Raw genomic sequence first — 21808 nt, 5'->3', positions numbered from 1 at the left:
GAACTGCTTGGCACATCTCATAAAGCATTTATATAGCACTTAAAAACTTTTTTTTTTTCCTTATTATATTTTGTGTTCCTAAGCGAAGAACAGTCTGAAAACCTTGCACATTTTCACTGTTTCGAAGTATGCAAACCTATGCAGAGTATTCTAAATATTTTAAAATGTGGCTGCCAGTCTTAAAAGATATTCTATAAATGGTTTTGTATTCTCTCTCTTTCAACCAGATACAACTGACAAACATATTAAAACACATAGATGCTAGCTGAGATGAAGCCAGGTTGAGAAAGCTATTGGTCTTGAATCTTACATTTTCATTGACTAATCATTACAGCTCTATTTCTTGAGATTTACACACAAACTTATAAATGAACAACTCATGAAATAGTGACTCATTGGAATCCATTAATTTAAAGCTAGCTCTAAAATTATAATTTACTGGTGTTTTTATGTCTTTCTTTAGAGCTGAAGGCCAGACACAAGACCAGCACGAAAATGTTGAAGAAGAGAGAGAGAGAGAGAGAGAGAGAGAGAGAGAGAGAGAGAGAGAGAGAGAGAAAACAGAACTTCAAGTCTGCGAAACTGGCAAGTAAGTGTGTTCTAGAATTCTCATTGAATTATCTCAAACAATGAACTTGTAAAGCCTGAAGGTTTCTAATCGTTCCGTTATCTAGTATGGTGTTGGGTTTTGAACATTTTTAGACATATGCCCGCTCCACAGCTTCATCAATGCGACTCAGATAGCTCTTTATCAATTCAAACACGGAAATGTGTTTCTTTTGAATTCATATCATTTCGCATTATTATTAATAATGCTAGTCAGAAGACTAATATTATTTAAAAATAACAAAACAGAACATTATTTGGGTGGGAAACACAAAGTTGCAAATATTTTGAGTGACAGCCACACAAACATACACAAGCACCATTATTTACCGTATACATTACATTCAGTGTGCAATATTTACCATCAGGATCTTCTGTCTATGAGCGCATTGTGAAGGTCTATGTGTATGTTTAAAAGTGTGTGGAAAATCTGTCTACTGAAAACCGATATAAATAAAGGCAGTTTCTTCAACGTAAATCTTTCTAACTCCGCTCGATCTCCTAAAGTACAAGAGCATTTTACAAACTCCCGTCTGCGCTTAAAAACGCGTGCACATCACTCACATAAAGGACCGCTTTGGAAGCCCCGCCTATAATTTGAATTCCGAGAACCCGATTGGCTGCGTTATCCTCCTCCTCCTTCATCCATTGGTTGGCGGCGGATCAGTAACAATGTTTAATGCACTATGAGACCGAGTCAGTAGCCAGAGAGAGAAACGCGCAGAGGAGGCAAAGGGGACACCGGCACACCACAGTGCATTTATTCCGTACCGTTATTGAAAGCTGGTCTTAGTGACAGTACGAATGGACTGAACACTTTCGCTTGATATGCACATTTAAACTTTGGACAGTCTTGTTTTCCCCATTTCGGTTTTTGTATAAGGGACTGGACACATTTATCACGGGGATGTCTCATCCCGCGTCAATGCAGTACAAGAAGCTGTTCGCGCTGGTGATATCAACGGTTGTGGATGTATATTTTACGCTTGGGTCAAGATATCTGTCCTGAAGCGTCGATGAGCGGAGGAGAGTCACTGCATCCTAATCAGTCTCATTGACATTACAAGCGCACTTTTAGGGAGCACTTTATTTTTCCATACAGTCTAGCTGGAGTTTTTCTTTTTTCCACTCATTGGGAAGGTGACTAAAGGATGTAAGTCGTCTTTGGTGATGGTTGTGTTTAGACTGGGTATAAGGCTACAGGTAAGACAGTGTGATGTTTCTTATCACCTTCATTCTGGTTTAAAAAGATGAGATGACATGTCATATATGCTCCTGGAGATGCTGGATTCGCACAGTGCCAAAGAGGATGCAACAGCTTCTTTTCGTATTTATTCAAGAAGCGCAGTATAAATAACCACCCAGGATTGTCTTTCATTTACTGTGCTTTATGCGACTATGTGAGAATTGTATTTAATAGCCGGATTATGCCGTTTAAGAGGCATTTTTTATTTAAACGCATTTGCATTCAAGGTGGTTGCCTTAAGACAGCAAGGTATATATATGGCATCAGTTAAAGCAGCTGTTTCAGGACCCAGGGACATAGAAAAAGATTGATCCGTTTTTATTTGCTCACCACCTTAATCCATAATTGCGATTTTGATGCGCGTAACGCTCTTCTTGCCACATGGCGCATCCTCGACGCATTGCTTAGCCTACATGTTGAAAGCAGAATAACACAAACATCCACCTGTGTTAAGCGCTAAAGCGCTCCGACGCATCCCAAGGTTGGATTGACATGCCATCCACGTCGTTAGCCAGGGAATGAGGAATTGCGCATTAGAATTACGCGGTCACACTAGAGAGAGAGAAAGAAAGAGAGAGAGAGAAAGCTCATATGTTGAGACACGAGGTGTTTGTTAAAATATGTATGTCAGAATTAAAATCATCAAGTGTAATATTACATGCAATAATCTGATATAGATTTTTTTTCTTTTCTTTTCTTTTATTACAGGAGAAGAGGCTGAAAAAGGCTATTTCATTGTGGAAACTGGATTGTGATTATACCTCCAATGCGCCTGGGCGTTCAGCAGAATATAAATTAGCTGTACAGCCCCACCGTTTGTTGTAAAAACTCAGGATAAAGAGAGACCTGCTACGGAGGAAAGAAAAGAGAATTCAAAGTAAAACCCCACATAATGACTTTATACATTTTTTATCATGAATTGGCATGTGTGCTCAGTAATTGAAGGTAGAAACTGTGATATTGCCAGGAAGATCAACAGGTCGGAGGTGTAAAACGCATCAGAAACCTAAGACACTCTCACTGAAAGGGATGCATCTTTCTGTTTTCCTTTTCCTTCTTTTATGGGCACGAGCCCTGACATTGAAAAACTTGAACTACTCAATACCTGAGGAGAAAATTCAAGGCGTCATTGGAAACATTGCCAAGGATGCGGAGCTGGAACTGGGAGAGCAGGGGAAAAAATCCAACTTCAGGGTGTTGGAGAACTCCGCGCCACACCTTATCGATGTGGATCCCGAAAGCGGGCTATTATACACTAAACAGCGGATTGACAGGGAAACACTGTGCAGACAAAACCCCAAGTGCCAGCTCTCCATGGAAGTGTTTGCCAACGACAAGGAGATCTGCATGATTAAAGTTGAGATACAGGACATAAATGACAACGCACCAAGCTTTCCTTCTGAACAGATCGATATCGACATTTCTGAGAACGCAGCCCCAGGTACACGTTTCCCCTTGGGTGCTGCCTATGACCCTGACACCAAGGAGAACGGCCTGAAAACATATCAGATCACACGGGATGATTATAGCATATTCTCTTTGGATGTTAAATCCAGAGGTGATGGAACAAAATTCCCTGAATTGGTCGTTCAGAGGTCCTTAGATCGAGAGGAACGTAGCCATCACACTTTAATTATAACTGCCACAGATGGAGGGGAATATCCCAAATCAGGCACAATGCAAATTAATGTGAAAGTCACTGATTCCAATGACAACAGCCCTGTGTTTGAACAACCTTCATATGTAGTGGAGATACCTGAGAATTCACCCCCAGGCATGATACTAATAGATTTAAATGCTACCGATCCTGATGAAGGGATTAACGGGCAGGTTACTTATTCCTTTAGCTGTTATGTTCCAGACAGGATCAAAGAGTTGTTCTCAATAGACCCCCGAACAGGTGTCATAAAGATTCAGGGTAAAATTGACTTTGAGGAGAACCCAATTATAGAAGTTGATGTTCAGGCAAAGGATCAAGGCCCCAACCCAATTCCTGGCCATTGTAAAATCACCGTTAAAGTGCTTGACAGGAATGACAACTGGCCGTCGATAGGTTTTGTAGCTGTGCGTCAGGGGGCGGTTAGTGAAGCAGCTGCCCCAGGGACAGTGATTGCACTCGTCAGAGTCACAGACAAAGACTCGGGCCGCAATGGGCAGCTCCAGTGTAGGATTTTGGGGAACGTTCCCTTCAAGCTGGAGGAGAACTATGATAACTTCTACACAGTAGTGACCGACAGACCCCTGGACAGGGAGGTAAAGGATGAGTACAACATCACTATTGTGGCCAAAGACAATGGCAACCCACCCCTGAACTCAACAAAGTCTTTCACTGTTAAGATATTAGATGAAAACGACAATGCACCCCGCTTCACAAAAATTGTCTACCTTCTACAGGTCCCTGAAAACAACATCCCAGGGGAATACCTGGGTTCTGTTCTTGCTCATGACCCAGATTTGGGCCAAAATGGTACTGTGTCCTATTCCCTCCTTCCTTCTAATGTAAGCGAGGAGTCTATCACTACATACGTTAACATCAAACCCACCGATGGTGCAATTTATGCCCTGAGGAGTTTCAACTATGAACAAACCAAGTATTTTGACTTCAAGGTCCAGGCGAAGGATTCAGGTAACCCTCACCTGGAGAGCAACACCACTGTCCGTGTCAGTGTGCTGGATGTAAATGATAACATTCCTGTAATTGTCCTTCCGTTACTTCAGAATGACACTGCTGAGATCCATGTGCCTCGGAATGTGGGAGTTGGACACATTATTACCACTGTGAGAGCTGTGGACAATGATTTTGGTGAGAGTGGTCGCCTCACTTACGAGATCTCAGATGGTAATGAAGAACACTTGTTCGAGATTGATTCAGTGACGGGTGAAGTACGGACAGCCCAGCCACTGTGGGAGGAGGTGGCACCTGTTGTGGAACTCATCATCAAGGTGACTGACCATGGCAAGCCATCACTGTCCGCCATGGCAAAACTTATCGTCAAAGCCTACTCCGGGCCCTTACCAGAGGGTGAACCGCACATCAATGCAGAACACCATAACTGGGACACGTCGCTCCCGCTAATAGTAACCCTGAGTATCATCTCAATTATGCTCCTTGCTGCCATGATCACCATAGCAGTCAAGTGTAAACGGGAAAACAAGGAGATCCGCACATACAACTGTCGGATTGCAGAGTACACTCACCCGCAACTTGGCAAGGGCAAAAAGAAGAAGATCAACAAGAATGACATCATGCTGGTGCAAAGCGAAGTGGAGGAGCGGGACACCATGAATGTGATGAATGTTGTCAGCAGTCCCTCCCTGGCCACATCCCCCATGTACTTCGACTACCAAACTCGTCTGCCCCTCAGCTCTCCTAGGTCAGAGGTCATGTACCTCAAACCCACCGCCAACAACCTCAGTGTTCCTCAAGGGCATGTTGGCTGTCACACCAGCTTCACGGGACCTGTTACGAACACCACAGAGACGCCAGTGAACAGGATGTCAATAATACAGGTAGCAACAACTTTTATTCTCCTTCCTTATTACCCTCCATCCCCCTCTCGTCCTGCTCTGTCTCACTTGGTCAATACATGAATGGATGAGTAGATGTGTGTGCATACAAAGCAGCCAATGAATCATAGCATGGGGGGGAAGGGGATCACAACTGGTAATAATATGAAACACGAGTCATTCTCCACCCATTGCCAGATGCTGAAAAGCACTATGCTATCTTTTTTTTTTTTTTATCTAGCTTTGCTAATTTTGTTTCAAGTAATGCATTAAGAGGAAATTGAGTATGGAACACAATTCTTTTCTGGAGATATTGTTTTGATGTTACCTCTGGTGTGGAGAGATTTGATGCACTGACAGGTTCAAACCTAAAGGCTTATTATTTCATAATGGTCATACCATGATGATTTGCTGCTCTTGACTAGAATATATTTCCAGCTACTATATTGGAAATGAATAGATCTTCGATCAATATGTAGTTTCCTGTGGTGCTTTGAATGTAAGGTTCCTACGGTTTGCCTCTTATAGTGGCAGAATTAATGTTCTTTTTTTTTCTGCTATTGATCACATGCTAGGTCAAATAAATACATGAAAATGTATTTTCATTCAACATAATGCAATTTGTCTTGACCTCAAACATTTCAATTTTCAGTCTTGGCATTGTAACACCCTTAACGTATTACTTAGCAGGTTTGTCTCAGCTTCGTACTCTAGAACATTGTCACAATCCTCTATTAAAGACGCTTAAACTGCATTTCAACGAAAGAAAGAAAGAGCTTTCCCAGATTTCCTCGTTCTTTGCTAATACGTCTTTGTGTGGAGCGATTTGGTTAAGCCAGTGACAACTTATGTGTGTCTGTGCTGCTAAGCCAGTTTAAAGTCATTTGAAATCTGTCGTGTTAGATGAGGCTAAAGTCACCTCTTTAAACTCTGTACATCAGGTACGCATGTATGTGCAGTGACTGAGATTATAGCTGGCAAAAATTAATTTAGCTCTCTTTTGATTAATGTCTTTACATATATGTTTTATATATCAATTTGATATACATGTTTCTTTGTAATATCTCTACTTAAGAACATGTTTTAAATGTATAAATGTATGTATTTTCACATGCAAATTGAGCCTTTTCTCATATTTAGTGTTAAAGATTTGAACAAATCTCTAACTTCAAGTATTAAACTCGTGACTAACTCGTCCCACAACCCTGTTAGCAATCCAGAGCACATTAGCATTGGGGCTAATTAAAAAAAGTTATATGTGAATGATTTCAGATGTGTGAAGCTGGTGTTTTTGTGGATAAGCTTAAATTTGTATTTGCATTTTTTCATGGGTGTTTTGCCGTTAACGTTCTCTAGTTCTGTGTGTTTGCTGCTGCATGTGTCTGCCCATGATTGTGTGAGCGTCTGCGTTGCTATTCATCGCATCCCAGCTGCAGGTCATATTAGGTCAGAGTGAGGCCCATTATTCTGGGCCCTTTTATAATGAGCACAATAACTGCAGAGGTCTCATCAAACCGCAGACGCAGGCGCTTCTGCATAGATACATGCCCTTTTCTCTCACTACCTTCAACAAGCAAGCTCCAAGACACATGCGTTCTGTGTTTACACAGATCCATACAATACAGGATATACTCTCCATTATTTACAGCAGAATTATTTACTGTCAAGAGGCAGATCTGCTATCCTGTTACTGAGCCTGTAAAACAATCTGGATCTCGGCCTGAAACAGAGAGTGAGTGAGATAAAAAAAAGGGCCATAGAAATGCAAATCCCAGTTGAGAGGTTATAATTTTTTTTAGAAATACCTCCCTTTCCAGTCGCTGTGGATCAATGTGTTCGGGTTCTGTCATCTTTTCAAGGTAGCCTGATAGCTGAAAATAAATGTATATGGGTGTATATATATAGTCCCCAGTGCTTGCTACACAGCTGCACAAGAGCATTTCAAATGTTTCCCATCAGGCCCGGTGGCAACAGCAGCACTTTAATGCTGTTTTATAGTAGCCGATCCAGAGGTTACGAACATCTGGCCATTGAAGTAATAGCCTAAGTCTGAAATGAAAAGAGGTTGAGGGTCAATTACAGCACCAGAGCGTTCTGCTCTCGGAGAACACAACAGAATGAGGGGTGTAATTCGATTGGCGGAGAAAAGTTTCCTCGATAAAGGGATGTAATAATGCTTAATTGCACCCCAGGCATCCGGATCTATTACTTAATGGCAAATTGAGGTTTAAGAAAATCTTCAGTGTTATCCTTCTAACCTAGTAGCGAGGGATTTTCTTAATTCTTTTGTCTAGAGAGCATTTAGTATCCACCCTCATGTCTGCAACATACAGTACTTAGCATATTTGATGCCAGAAAAAAAGCTAATATATAGTTGTGTATTTATTTGCAGGTGGAACAAATCATAGATTATTTTGCTGTTAAGGTGAAAATAACATTTTAACTGTTAGTTACCTCAGTTTTAGATAGAGGAAGTGTGTGTGAGGACGAGCCAGAGGCTGATATGGCTGCCGTGAGCATCAGAGTTGGTGTATAAAACAATATAAAAGTGTCCCCTAGGTGGCGACAGTCTTCCTTCAGTGTCTTGCAAGCACATAGCAAAGTGAGTGAGGCTTGATTTGATTTGCACATGCAGTGTTTGCTATCAATTTTATGTCTTTTGTAAGTGTGACTATAGAGTGATGTTAATGAAGTGACAGCTGCATGCAGTTTAACATATTTCGATGCTTCCATCCTTTTTTGTGTTTATCTTAAATATAGAGATCAACTGATGTGATTAAGGTAACAAGTAAACAAGTATGGCCTGAGTAGCAATTGGGGGAGGGCAGCGGGGTTGGCAGTTATAAAGGTCAGCGGTTGGAGGGAGTTTGCTGCCGGAAAATAGCGATGCCTCTCCAGGGATTGTCCATCTGAGCTATTTCTTTCCATTAAATACACCTAAAAACAGAAAGAGAGGAATGGAAAGTAGATGACAACAAATCATGCTGTTGAGAGTAACTGCTTTGATATGAGGACTGTAGCTGTGCTTGTGGCATAATGCTGTTGTGTGGTGTGGTGCAGTCTCAGTGTTTCATAGAGACTGGGTTTCTGACTCCTTGTTTTTGCAAAATTGAGCGATAAAAGCGGCTGTCAGGTAGGTAATCAAATTGCTGCATGAGTTCTAGATGTATTGCTTTGGGAACTGAAGCGAAATACTGTCAAATGGCAAGGCATGAGAGAGTCAATGTCTGACAATCTGTTTAGTGCCCTCTTTCTCCCTCGTGCACTGTGTGTGTGTTTTGCAGTGGGACAGCATGAGTAAGAACACAGTCATGCATGCTAATGGTTCTGTCCTTGCATGTTGCATTATAAGGTACATTTTGTGTGTGCAGTGTGGGAGGGAGTATTAGTGTGTGTGTGTGTGTGTGTTTGCAAATTGAGTCATAACATTTCCCCTTGATGGCTGTATTGTTTGTCCTTCTCTTCTCTTCTCTTCTCTTCTCTTCTCTTCTCTTCTCTTCTCTTCTCTTCTCTTCTCTTCTCTTCTCTTCTCTTCGTGTAGTTTTGTGTAATAAGGCTTAGACAAGTCCCCATACCACCCCTTTAAGCTCCCAGCCTGAGAAATAGAGCGTTTGTTTACGGCTTTGAGTTAAAGACAAAAGACTGAAAGAGAGAAATAAGGATCAAGGAGAGATAATCATAAAAGTTCGGAGAGGAGTTCTTCCTCCTCTTTCGGTCCCAGCTCGTCCTCCTTTAGCTTTTGCCTATCAAATTTGTTCTTTCTTCTGCCCTTTGGTGTCTTGTTCATATTTTCAGATGTTGTGTTCGCACTGAATTATTGATAGGCAGTTTTGATATACACACGTGATCGATGTGTTCTGCAGTATACGAGGGAAATCTAAACAGCACTTGTCTGCCAGGCCTAGACGGTGCACATGAGACCCTACAGTAAATCCTGCCTTTGTTTGTTTGATTTCTTCAAGCTTTAGGCCTTCTAGAGTTGCATGGGTTTTATTTTCTTTACCTCGTGATCACTGTTTGTGTGACTGTTTATTATCTGTGTGTGTGTGTGTGTGTGTGTGTGTGTGTGTGTGTGTATGTGTACTCTGAGCTCATATGATCCTCTGCTATATTTACTCGCTCATTAATAAATCATCAAATATAACAGAACAAGACAAGACCAGAATGTCGCGATAAACATCTTTAATTTCTCACACCACTTCATGTTTACAGCAGAAGTGTGTGACCACTAAACCTCACCTTTATTAAATGGTCTATCAGAGAATGTGGCTTTTTTCTTCATCCTTCATCTATGAATAATCATCTATGCTGCCCAAACAGACACTTGTTTTTATTCATCTGCGAAGAAGCCTTGGGTTTCAAGTGCTTTGAATCCAGATTAGAAGAAGGATTGAGATTAGCCCAGTTCTTCAGGAGATGAAAATCAATCCCGCGAAGCCAGAAACAACAAAAAAATCCATCCGTCTGTCCTCCCCTCCCTTCCTCCTTCACGTGGTCACTGATTTTCTTTGGGTGCACTGGAGTGTGTCAAACCTTGGCATGAAAAATATAGAAGGGAGGGTGAAAATAGTTTTTTTGGCACACATTTAGGCGATTAATTACCACACAGCTGAAGTGTACAGATATGTGTATAATAGCAGAGACATTTGTTGAACTGCATGTTTAATGTATGGCAATTCTGGAAATCCAAGTAATGTCATTGAATTATTTATTGAGTTGTATAGCTCTATAACCCAGCTCCGTCCGCCCTGCAAGGTTTGGAACCCCAGACCCGTTTGGGAACCAGCAGGCTGAGGCCATTAATAACTCATAAACGCATTCGTAATTTTACCCCGCCCTTGTACAGTTCCGCTTGAACGATGGAATTAATCTTGAGAAAGTCATTGTGCCGGAGTCGTTGGGCTAGATTGACGACATGCCTCTGAAAGCGCAGACGAATGAATGGATGGATGAGTGAATGATACATATGGTCTGGCAAAATGAACGGATATGAGAGGCTGTCGGGTTTCTTCCTATCCTTCTTTGTGACCAAATACATCTTATCTCAGTGAATTTGGAGCCAGAGAGACTTCTATAGTTTACAGTGCTGATGTTTTATATTTTGTTTAACGATATGCCCTGGTCAACATTCAGAAAATAAACAATGTCTTAAGCTTAAATATAGTTATTTAAAATATATATATATATATATATATATATATATATATATGTATGTATGTATGTATGTATGTATGTATGTATGTATATGTATGTATGTATGTATATATTATGGCAAGCCGTTCAGGAAATAATTATATTTATAATATGAAGTCTGAATATATAGAATGAAAGTCTGCATATATAAAACGAATGTCTGAATATATATGGAATGAAAGTCTGATTATATATAGAATGAAAGTTTGAATATATATATATATATATATATATATATATATATATATATGGAATGAAATTCTGAATATATGGAATGAATGTCTGAAAGTCTGAATATATGGAATGAAAGTCTGAATATATAGAATTAAAGTCTGAAAGTCTGAATATATAGAATGAAAGTCTGAATATATAAAATGAATTTCTGAATATATATGGAATGAAAGTTTGAATATATATATATATATGGAATGAAAGTTTGAATATATATATGGAATGAAAGTTTGAATATATATATAGAATGAAAGTCTGAATATATGGAATGAAAGTCTGAATATATGGAATGAAAGTCTGAATATATAGAATGAAAGTCTGAATATATGGAATGAAAGTCTGAATATATAAAACGAATTTCTGAATATATATGGAATGAAAGTTTGAATATATATATAGAATGAAAGTCTGAATATATAGAATGAAAGTCTGAATATATAGAATGAAAGTCTGAATATATGGAAAGTCTGAATATATAAAATGAATTTCTGAATATAAATAGAATGAAAGTCTGAATATATAGAATGAAAGTCTGAATATATGGAAAGTCTGAATATATATATATATATATATATATAATAAAAGTTTGAATATATATAGAATGAAAGTCTGAATATACAAAACGAATGTCTGAAAATCATTGCAAAAGCAAAAGCAATGAGAGAGTCCACACGAAATTTAGTAGCAGCAATTTTAAGTAACGATCGTCTAATTAACACCCTGGCGAATGCGTGCATAGGCCAAAATACTGGCAACCGTACTCAACATCGTTCTACTGATGAAGAAATTTCTCTGATGAAGAAATTTATTTAACCGTACTCAACATCGTTCTACTGATGAAGAAATGTATTCGCTATTTCATGGGCGAAGATTGTAGATAGCTGTGGGTGGTCCCTGTGAGGTAGAAGGCATGTTTCTTTCTGTAATGTTTGCTTGATAAGCAGGAACTTCCTGGGCTGTGAAGTTCACCGCATTCGCTCTTCCGCGGTGAAATAGCGAATACATTTCTTCAACAGTAGAACGATGATGAGTACGGTTGCCAGTATTTTTGCCCATAGATGCATTCGCCAGGGTGTTAATTAAATGATCGTTACTTAAAATTGCTGCTCATTGCTTTTGCTTTTGCATTGATTTTCAGACATTCGTTTTATATATTCAGACTTTTATTCTATATATATTCAAACTTTCATTATATATATATTCAGACTTTCCATATATATTCATACATTTGTTTTATATATTCAGACTTTCATTCTATATATTCAGACTTTCATTCCATATATATTCAGAAATTCATTTTATATATTCAGACTTTCATTCTATATATATTCAGACTTTCATTCCATATATTCAGACTTTCATTCCATATATTCAGACTTACATTCCATATATTCAGACTTTCATTCTATATATTCAGACATTCGTTTTATATATTCAGACTTTCATTCTACATATTCAGACTTCATATTATAAATATAATTATTTCCTGAACGGCTTGCCATAATATATACAGTACAGACCAAAAGTTTGGAAACATTACTATTTTTAATGTTTTTTAAATAAGTTTCTTCTGCTCATCAAGCCTGCATTTATTTGATCAAAAATACAGAAAAAATGTAATATTGGGATATATTATTACAATTTAAAATAATTTTTTTTAAATGTATTATACTTTAAATTATCATTTATTTCTGTGATGCAAAGGTGAATTTTTAGGATCATTATCACATGATCCTTTAGAAATTATTCTAATATGATGATTCATTATCAAAGTTGGAAACAGTTCTGCTGCTTAATATTTTTTCAGAACATGTGATACTTTTTTAGGATACTTTGATGAATAAAAAGTAAAAAAGAAAATTAAAAAAAAGAAGCTATGTTTTTAAAATATAAATATTTTGTAATAACAATATACACTACTGGTCAGTAATTTGGGGTCAGTATTTTTTTTTTCTTTTTTTAAATAAAATCAATACTTTTATTCAGCAAGGATGTGTTAAATTGATAAAATGTGATAGTAAAGAAAATATATTATTAGAATATATATTATTAGAATTTTTTTCTAGAGAGAGAGAGATAGAGAGAGCTCCTAACAACGTACTAACGATGTCCCATAGTCATTTATGTCACGTCTCAACTAACATTACTACCTTTTGTGGTGGAAATGACAATTAAACTGTATTATCGGTTTATTTATTTATTTATTTATTTTTTGCAAAATTTGACAACATTACAGCTTGACTGGAAATGGCAATATATTCTCCTAAACAAGTACATCATCTCTGGAAAACTTTTATAGGATTTATTTGTTGTGGTGTAAATGATGCACAGCCAAGGGATTTTTTATCTTCTCATAAATATTGAAATGGTTTATGATTATTTCAGCCTTTGTTTAGATGATCATCATTTTAAACATTTAATAATTCATATTTGTAAGATAGATTTCCATATTTGAAAACTGAAAGTGTGTCAGGTGCAAGAGCAGTGCTGATCTAGGAGAGGATAGCACAGATAATTTTAGATGTTTATGTTAGTTAATGTGTCATTTTTTGCGAAGCGCAGCTGGCAAGTAATGCTCTTACAGAGCAGGGGTTATTTTAATTACTTAAGCAAGCCCTAAAACCTATTCGTTCTGAATGTGAAAAGGAGAAATATTCCAGCAAGAGTTATAAGACCACAACATTTGACCCTCAAGGCAGAAAACATAGAGGCACTTAAACTAATTTGCTTAGTCAACTCAGAGAAGGACATAGTGGACTAAAATTGTTTGGAGGAATTGAGCATTAAAACGTTTGTTTAAATTATTTCTGTAACAAAAGTTTCTTTTTTTTTCTTTTGATTTCACAGTAAATGTCAAGGGTTGACTCAGTATTTTGTTTGTTTTTGATCAGAGACATTTGGGCCTTATATTGTGCAGTGTCATGTGTGATGGTGTTTACTGTGTGCATTAATATATTGGCACTCTGAATTGTAGTGGTTATTTACTGTGCATTTGCATCAAATTTGTAGTGGGTTTCTATTTCTTAATCTGCCCTGCTTGACTCTTTATAGACACCTATTAATGGACAAACCTGGCAACCCGCTTCCTGTTTTATTATTCTGCCCATATTTGGACTGTGCTTCCTCCCTGCTAATGTGACTTAATTAATTCATTAGAACTTGTCACCATGCTCCACCTTTTTGCCCATATTTGGACGACACTTCCTGTGATTTGAGTAACTTTATTATTGCCTCTGCATTGCCGCTGATAATGGCAATTAGTGACTAATTCTCTAACAGCTGGCCATGCCTAGTTTGAAGGAGATAAAAACTGACTCTTTGGAACAGAGAGGGTTCTTGCCTGGTGGCTGCTGTTCTGCTGCCATTTTGTGTTCTGTGCACTTCCCTGCTCTGTACACGAAGCCCAAGTTCCCAGGCATCTCTGTTTGACCACCGGTATACTGCAGCTGGATTTTCTCAACGCTCTCTAATGTTGCCTAAAGGGCCGTAAATATATTTTATTACCACACGTTTGGTTGGCATTGTCCTAAAGACTGTGGCTATCCTCGAACCTCCCTCAACGCTCTCTAATCCTCGAACCTCCCTCAACGCTCTCTAATGCTGCCTGAAGGGCCGTAATTATATTTTATCGTACTACAGTGTAAGTGTGACCCGCTATCTGTGATGTTGGTGGTCATTCGTGGTGCTCTCTTCTAGCCTCTGGATTATCCACCTTGGATCCCTGGGCCCAGTGTTGCTGTGAAGACTGCCTTGGTTACACCGGAATCTCTCTCAGCATTTGCTGTTTGCCGCCGAGAGTATCTTAACGTTTCCCTGTGGGTCGGACGACTGCCGTGACCTTCTGGACGTGTCCGCTTGACTTTTTGGAGGGAGGACCGCTGGAGCGAACTGTCGTGAAGCCACCGAACCTTAGCCTCTTTCCAAACGGCTTCAGAGACATCATTTTAGTGAACTCTTCCCCCTACGTAACACTATTTCTAGTTAGTGCTTGCTGTCTCAATAAAGACTATTTGTTGTATTCACACATTGACTGTCTGTTTTGTTTCTGTAGCTGGGACCTGATTTATTTTATGTAACGTTGGTCACTAGGTGACATAAACACAAATGTTCCTAGTTCCTTGTCCACAAGTACGTTGCACGGCGGGATGTTTGGGAAACAAGTCCCATTTAGTCCCTGTCAATATTTGTTCTGGCTCCTTCATGCGAACAGTAGTGGCTAAAGCTAGCCTTGCTAATGCTTGAGGGCATTGGCGTTGGAGTTGCTGTCAAAGGTTTAGTTGCTTATGTGCTTGTTTGTTTTGGATAGTGGGATAAGCTAACCCTGATGAACATGGTTTAGACTGTGTCAGTGATGTCGGGCAGAGTGACGCCCACATTTCAGATGGCTTATGGTTGTGTTTACACTCCTCTCTCTTTTTCTCTGGGACCAATTGCCAGCTAGCCTTTTTAGCCATGTGGCACTTAGTTTTAGAGACGAGACACTCCATAAGACAACTGCTCTTTAATTAGAAACGATAACATCATCTGCATGCTTAAATGATGCAGACGCTAAGCTATAAATCTGCTTGGTTACACGTGTCAAATGGTTGACCTCTGCCCTTGTTCCTTCCCTCTGAAAGCTGTAGCAACTTGTAAATAGTTAATGCTAGCTCTGTGAACAGTGTGGCAGCTACACAAAGCGAAAAACAAATTACAAGGCCAGACTGAAAGAATCAAGAACCCAAGTTGAAAAAGTTTGAGCTGGATTTAATGAATGAAATTAAATCTCACACATCAGCAGATAGTGAAAGACTACATTCACACAGTAACAGAATAGGTTTGTTAGACCTGTTTTAGAGTGTTTTGCTTCATGCTGTGATTGTTTTTTTTTCTTCTTTTGTACTACATAGCAACCCTGATGCCCTGATGCTGTGTGCACAGTGTTATCAATTTGCATAAAACACCAAATTCAGACCATCTCCATATAAGGTCTTTCCTTTAGTCTTTTCACCACTCTCAGCAAATATATGATGCTCTCTAAAGATGCATGATTTTGCATATGTGTGGTTTCAGTTGTCCAACAATTTAAAATACAATTTGAATTCAAAAGTTATTGATAAATTGTTTGTTCTTGAAAGCATTTGCATTCAGATTTCACCCACACATTTGTGCATGGTTAGTGATTAAGAGCCAATATTCCAACCACGACTACTGTAAGCTGTTGTACGAACAGGCAAACCACAAGTCGCACCTGTTCATAATTGCGGTTGTCGATTCCAAACTTTGTAGCCAAAGAAAACAGCAGCAACTTCTGCAAATGTTGCTCTTAATCAATGCGAACAGATCGTTTTCTTTGCGTCTTCATGGCAAAAACACACACAGCTGTCTGTTGCGGCATGTTTGGCCATAGGGAAGGCAGTCCTCACAGCTCTCTGCTGCATTCTTACTCTATGTGGCAGAAATTGTGGAGCATTGTTCAATCACAAGCTGTGCTTTCAAGCACCATCTCTCCTTTTATTATTTGCAAATTGCGTCAGTTCCCCTGCAGGGCCACTCTAGAGCCTGAAGGGTTCTTGGTATACCTCCCATGGGGCTGCTTCTGCTAAACTGTTTAAATGGCAGTATCCACTTAAGGCCGTGTTTGTTTGCTTACCTTCATTTTATTTTATTTTTTCGTCAAAAGACAAAGTTTGTACATTAGCATTACAATTCACAAAGCACACATCTGGGAATTGACATGTAGAAGGTAACGATAAAAACGGCATCTTGTTTCAGTGTCAAACGATGTGGAACATGTTTTATTAAGTGTTGGCAGTTGTCCAATCTACAGATTGTTTTGTTTTTTGTTTTTTTGACAGATGTGTTCTTAGGTACTTTTTGAGATGGGAGTTGTGGTCTTTTCTTTTATTTTCTCTCTATGGGAAGTAAAGAGAGATCTGCTTTCAACTTCTTAACGTTCTCCTTTTTTTCACATCATGTCATTTTACGATTTGCGGAACTCTTTGTAAATATCCAACAGACATGTTGTTGGTTGCAACGTTCTGATGCCATTAATGTTGTCAAATAAAATAGTAATTAAAGAATTCCCGCTAGCATAAACAGTAAATTTTTCAGTTCTTGTCCGCCTTAGGGTGATGTTCGAACAAGTTCTTCATACTCCTCTCGTCTCTTATTCCTCACGCTTTAGTGAAATACCTAAAGATAGCTCCTGGTTCTAGTCCTGTCTTTCCAGTGAGGTGTTGTACGGAGGAAGATGGCTCTCTTTCGAGATATCGGATTGCCATGTGACAGGGCCGGCTGGTAACATAAACCCTGCATCTGTGGCCCGGTCAACTTTAATGAGTGAGCTTGTCAGCACTCATGTTTTGTACACAGTCTTATCTGTCTACAGTTACATCTTTTCACCTGCACTGATGGGCTGAGGGCTGTCAGCACCCAAAGAAAATGGCTGGCAGTTTTTATGGGGCTCTTATTTCTGTTTGTTTTTCTTAATCCTAGTAAATAGAGTGGGAAAAGGCTTGACTGGCAAAAACCTTCTATCTGTTTATGGTTCCTTTCTTCTGTCTATTTGTTTTGTTTTTCTCTCTGCCTGTGAGGGCGAATTCCTTTTGTGTATGCTTGAGTTCAATAATGCCGCATTCATGCAGAGACATATGGTAAGACCTATGTATAAGGTGACAGGTGACACTACTCATAGGAAAATGAATGGGAGAAACTGCAATGCTCATTATCATGACTGTAAATTCCTTTCCATAAAAATATGTCCAAGTGTGGGATTTTTTTTATTTTTTTTTTATTCTAGAACACCAGTGCGCTTTTATCAAGATCAGCAACACACACACACACACACACACACACACACACACACACACACACACACATATATATAATTTATTTTTTCAACTGTGATTCATCAGATTTTATATGCTAATTTGAAATGTTATTGAAAATGTAATCTTAAGTTTACAGATTATAGCCTTTTTCCTCATTCCTCATTGCTCTTCATTTTATTTTTATTTTCTTACTTTGTCTAGAAAATATGAAGGTGCCCAACTTGAACCAAAACCTCTTGGATTGATTTTTGCATTGTTTTATTTAATCAGACAAGAAATAGTATTAAGATTCTGGGATACTGTAAAATCATGCAGGTAATGTTGATTGTTCATCACTTTAATACAGTAGACAAATGCAAGGTTTCTGAGAGTAGATTGTAAATCAATGCCTCACTCAAGTATCTGTATTGTATCACAGCACTTAAACACCGGACTGAAGATTACTGTATAGCTATCCACTTATATTTGCAAAAACAGTATATCAAAACATGCTCACGTTACAAGCAAATAACAAAATGAATGCGCCTTGAAGGATGGACCATCTCTCCATTATTCTTGGCGCCCTTTTAAAGTTAAATCAATCCACAGTCTCTGCACGATTGATTGATCCAAAGAGTGAGAGGTTCATAACTGCCCGGGCCAGTCAGAGAGTTGTTTTCTAAAAGACCACTAACACACTCGGAGCTGATAATTGCAGCCTCGCTTTCTCGTACATGCTCTCTTTATGCTGTTGTCATTTCACATCAGAGGTGCAATGGCTCATGTCGCTGACGACCAAATCCAAATTTCTAATGATTAAATTATCTTGTCACCATAGCAATCTTCACACCTTTCCGTCAATTGATTTGTTAATAAATGAAGTGGTGCTCTCGAAATCTGTCACCTCCATTCTGAGCCGGATCTAAGGTCAGTGAATATGCAGGGCTCAGTGATGTAAATGCCTTTCCAGCTGGGTGTTTTTAAAGGGATAGTTCACCCAAAAAATGGAAATTCTCTCAGAATTTAGTCAAGCGTATGACATTCCTTCTTCTGTGAAACACAAAAGAGGATATTGTGAAAAACATAATTAACTTGAAATGGAAAAAGGTAAAACAATTCTAAAATATTAATTTATAGGTTAAAATAGAATTCCTTAATAAAAAAAGTTTAGCAAGATCCATAAATATCCTGGCTTGTTCTAAAGTTTTCAATCTCGTTCCTAGAGCATATCTATATACAGTATATTTATGTTTGGATGGATATAAAATTTTACCATTTAAAAAAAAAAAAAGGTTTAATTCCCCATTGGTGTTGTCTGCAGAACATAACACTGCATGATAATTAATACAAGCTTCAATGATATTGTAATTTATGCCAATAGTCAAGTCTGCCTTGTCTTAATTACAAAACATAATTGCAGCCCTAAATGCACTTAACAGTGACAAAAATGATCAGACATAATAACAACTAAAGACAACTTGTGGAAAAAAGATTAATTCGGGACAGAATCCAGCGCCACCATTCCTAGGAATCCGAGGCAGAAGTCTGTATTTTCATAACAAACAAAAAGGTATAGCAGAGCCAAAGCAGAGGTCACTTTCAAAAAAAAAAAGAGAACTCATATGGACTTTTATTCAGAACTGTAGGAAAGGCAGGAGTAGCAGTCAATCATTCCTCTTCATAGGAAGAAAAGATTGGAAGGCTGAAAGGAGAGAGAAATCTATTGACTCAAACCCTTTAGCTCCCTCAATCTCACGTTTGAAGGTGGAAATTTAAGCGCGTTTGAAGGCAAGGTCGGCCGAGTTTATAGCTTTAGATTATGCAATTGTTTCTTCAGGGGGTTTGCTGATTAATTCCATACTCTGGCTGACAGGTTCTTAATGCACAGCGGACAGGGCTGCTGCGGGACGTTCTGACAGCATGGCATTAAGCAAACCTAGCTTTTCTCAATTTATATACGCACGCATAAAGAGAGATGCGCGTAGCTGACCCTGAAAGAAATGGAAATGGAGAGAGCACGAGTCACCTTGGAGTGAAAGACAATTGTTATGAGTGCTGCCACGACTGTAATGCGCGGAGGCTTTTATGTTCGAACGCATGTGTGTTTTTGTGTGTGTCTCTTTCTGGAGTTGTTTGCAGAGCAGTCTAACAGCTTAACAATGCATTCTTTCATTACTATATTGAATCATATTATATATTTAATTTTGGGCTTCGTTTATGAATTGTTTATCATCTCCCCGTGACCTAAATTCAAGGCTTTGTTTCTCTGTTGAGTCAGTTGGCAACATTTTAATCTTTATCAAAGCATTTCGGATTGCAGAGGAAGGCTGCTGTGCTAATGAATGGAGTATAATGGAGTCTGGTCCCACGGTTTCTGGATTATATGCCTGGCGCATGGGAACTACTTGACGTGATCTTTGGTCTGGTATAGATTATATCATGTGTTTGTAAGAAGAAGAGTTTGTTTTGAAGTGGTATGCTGTAAACTAATTATGGGTAGAGATCTGAAACTCATTTGCTTAACTTGTTTCCAAAATGCTCCAGGAGTCGATATGTTTAACCGCCCTCCTTTCATTATGGATCGCAAAATGCTCTAGCTAGTTTGGTGTTTTGTAATTAGTGCTGCTTGCTCTAGAGCTCATGCTATCATTCATGCTTGGGGATTTGAACAGACACCTAACTGTGAGAACTGCGTCTCGGCATGAATGTGACCACCTACAGTAAAATCCTAACCACCCAATCACCCAGACCACCCTAGCAACCATCTGAATATAACTGTACCAAAAAACACTAGCAACCAGTTTGAAATGTGTCAGCAACTTTTACAAGCATAAGTGGCACTCACATTAAAATATTTTGGTTCTGTAGATAGTCTTAGTGGCAGAATGTAATTTGCAATTGAAAAAAAATCCTGAATGTGTTTGAGGTCAACAGCAACACACAGTCTCTCGTTTCTCATTTCCATCTAAACTTCTACTAATTAATCTTTTGCTGTTCACTGAGAGCCTTCAGTAGATGATCAGAGATGAAAATGCTTCTGCTGTACTGCTTTAAGCACTGTATTGGACATAACATCCTTTCAATTGAGTGTACTTTGTTTTCAAACCACCTTGTTATTTAATACATTTAAAAAATCATTTTCACACGCCAGCCTGACGGTCTGTGGAGATTGTTCCTGCGTGATGGCGGGAAGCGGTTTGGCATGAAACAGCCTCTATTTTGAGAAAGCGTGTGAACTGCTGTGTTAGGAATTTCAGGGAGAAGGGGAGGAGAAAAGCGATATTTCATTCCCCGAGGCTGTACATGTGTCACAGATGCGGTTCGGTGATACCAATACAAACAGTCCATGGACATCCCGTTTTAAATTTCTCATCTTCTTTGAAAAAAAATATAAAGCAATATATTTTAACAATATCTGTGCTCATCATAAAAGCATGCTCATATGACAGATGAGAGGCAGCTCATATACTCATCACTGCTCCTTGATGCATTAGTATTTTTCAGCATTCAGACCCCTGAGAGGGTTGCACATAAATAATCCATCATTTGTTTTGCAGAGATCAGGTTCATTCATTCATCCACATCAGACTTCCCGATAAGTGCATAAGGTTTCTTAATACACACACACGCTTAAGATCACTGGTTCTAAACGGATCTGATATATTTTTGATAATCATGCATTTTTAGGAGAGCAGAATAAATCTGTTTAGTGACCTTTGGTGACACAAATCTAGTACAAATCACATCTTTTGTTATAATAAAATAGTGTATATTATACTGTTTTAATATAACAGGATATTGTGTTGCAACTTGCAACTTCAGTTTAAAATCTGGATTCTGAAGGAAAACTATTTGAGAACTGCTAATTTTGACAGTTTCTCACACACCCCATTGCGCAGAGGCCAAATGCAGCATGACTCGCACGACACCCGGGGGCGGCTTAGGCAAAGCTGATGATAGCCTCAACTCCCAAATCACTAACAGGTGGTCCAAGACTGGGCTGGACTCACCGTCTGCAAACTGCATGGGGTGTTTTCTAAGGAAAGATTAAGAGGTCTTTGACCTGCTGCACACTGGTTTTAACACCTTCTTTAGCAGAGTTAACCCTATTGGTGAAAGCTGTAAGTCTATTGGCCGAGGGGTTATCATGCTTAAATGGGTTTTGCTTGGCGTGCCCGTTATCTGTTTTGCGTTTGAAAGACGACCAAGTGTCGTTACCTCAGCTCAACTCCGG

General features: G+C 38.8%; 1 protein-coding gene across 1 annotated transcript in view; it reads left to right on the top strand.

The window, feature by feature from the left end:
• Positions 1 to 1302: 1302 nt before the first annotated feature.
• Positions 1303 to 21808, top strand: part of pcdh17 (protocadherin 17) — a 73343-nt gene continuing 52837 nt past the window's right edge. Inside the window, exons 1-2 of the mRNA XM_059537365.1 lie at positions 1303 to 1809; positions 2561 to 5362. Coding sequence (XP_059393348.1) covers positions 2882 to 5362 — 2481 coding nt within the window. The 5' untranslated portion in view covers positions 1303 to 1809; positions 2561 to 2881. The remainder of the gene's footprint in view (positions 1810 to 2560; positions 5363 to 21808) is intronic.

This window comes from Carassius carassius, chromosome 44 (assembly GCF_963082965.1).
Source record: "Carassius carassius chromosome 44, fCarCar2.1, whole genome shotgun sequence".
In the NCBI taxonomy this organism is placed as follows: domain Eukaryota; kingdom Metazoa; phylum Chordata; class Actinopteri; order Cypriniformes; family Cyprinidae; genus Carassius; species Carassius carassius.
This window is presented reverse-complemented; position numbering and strand designations above follow the sequence as displayed.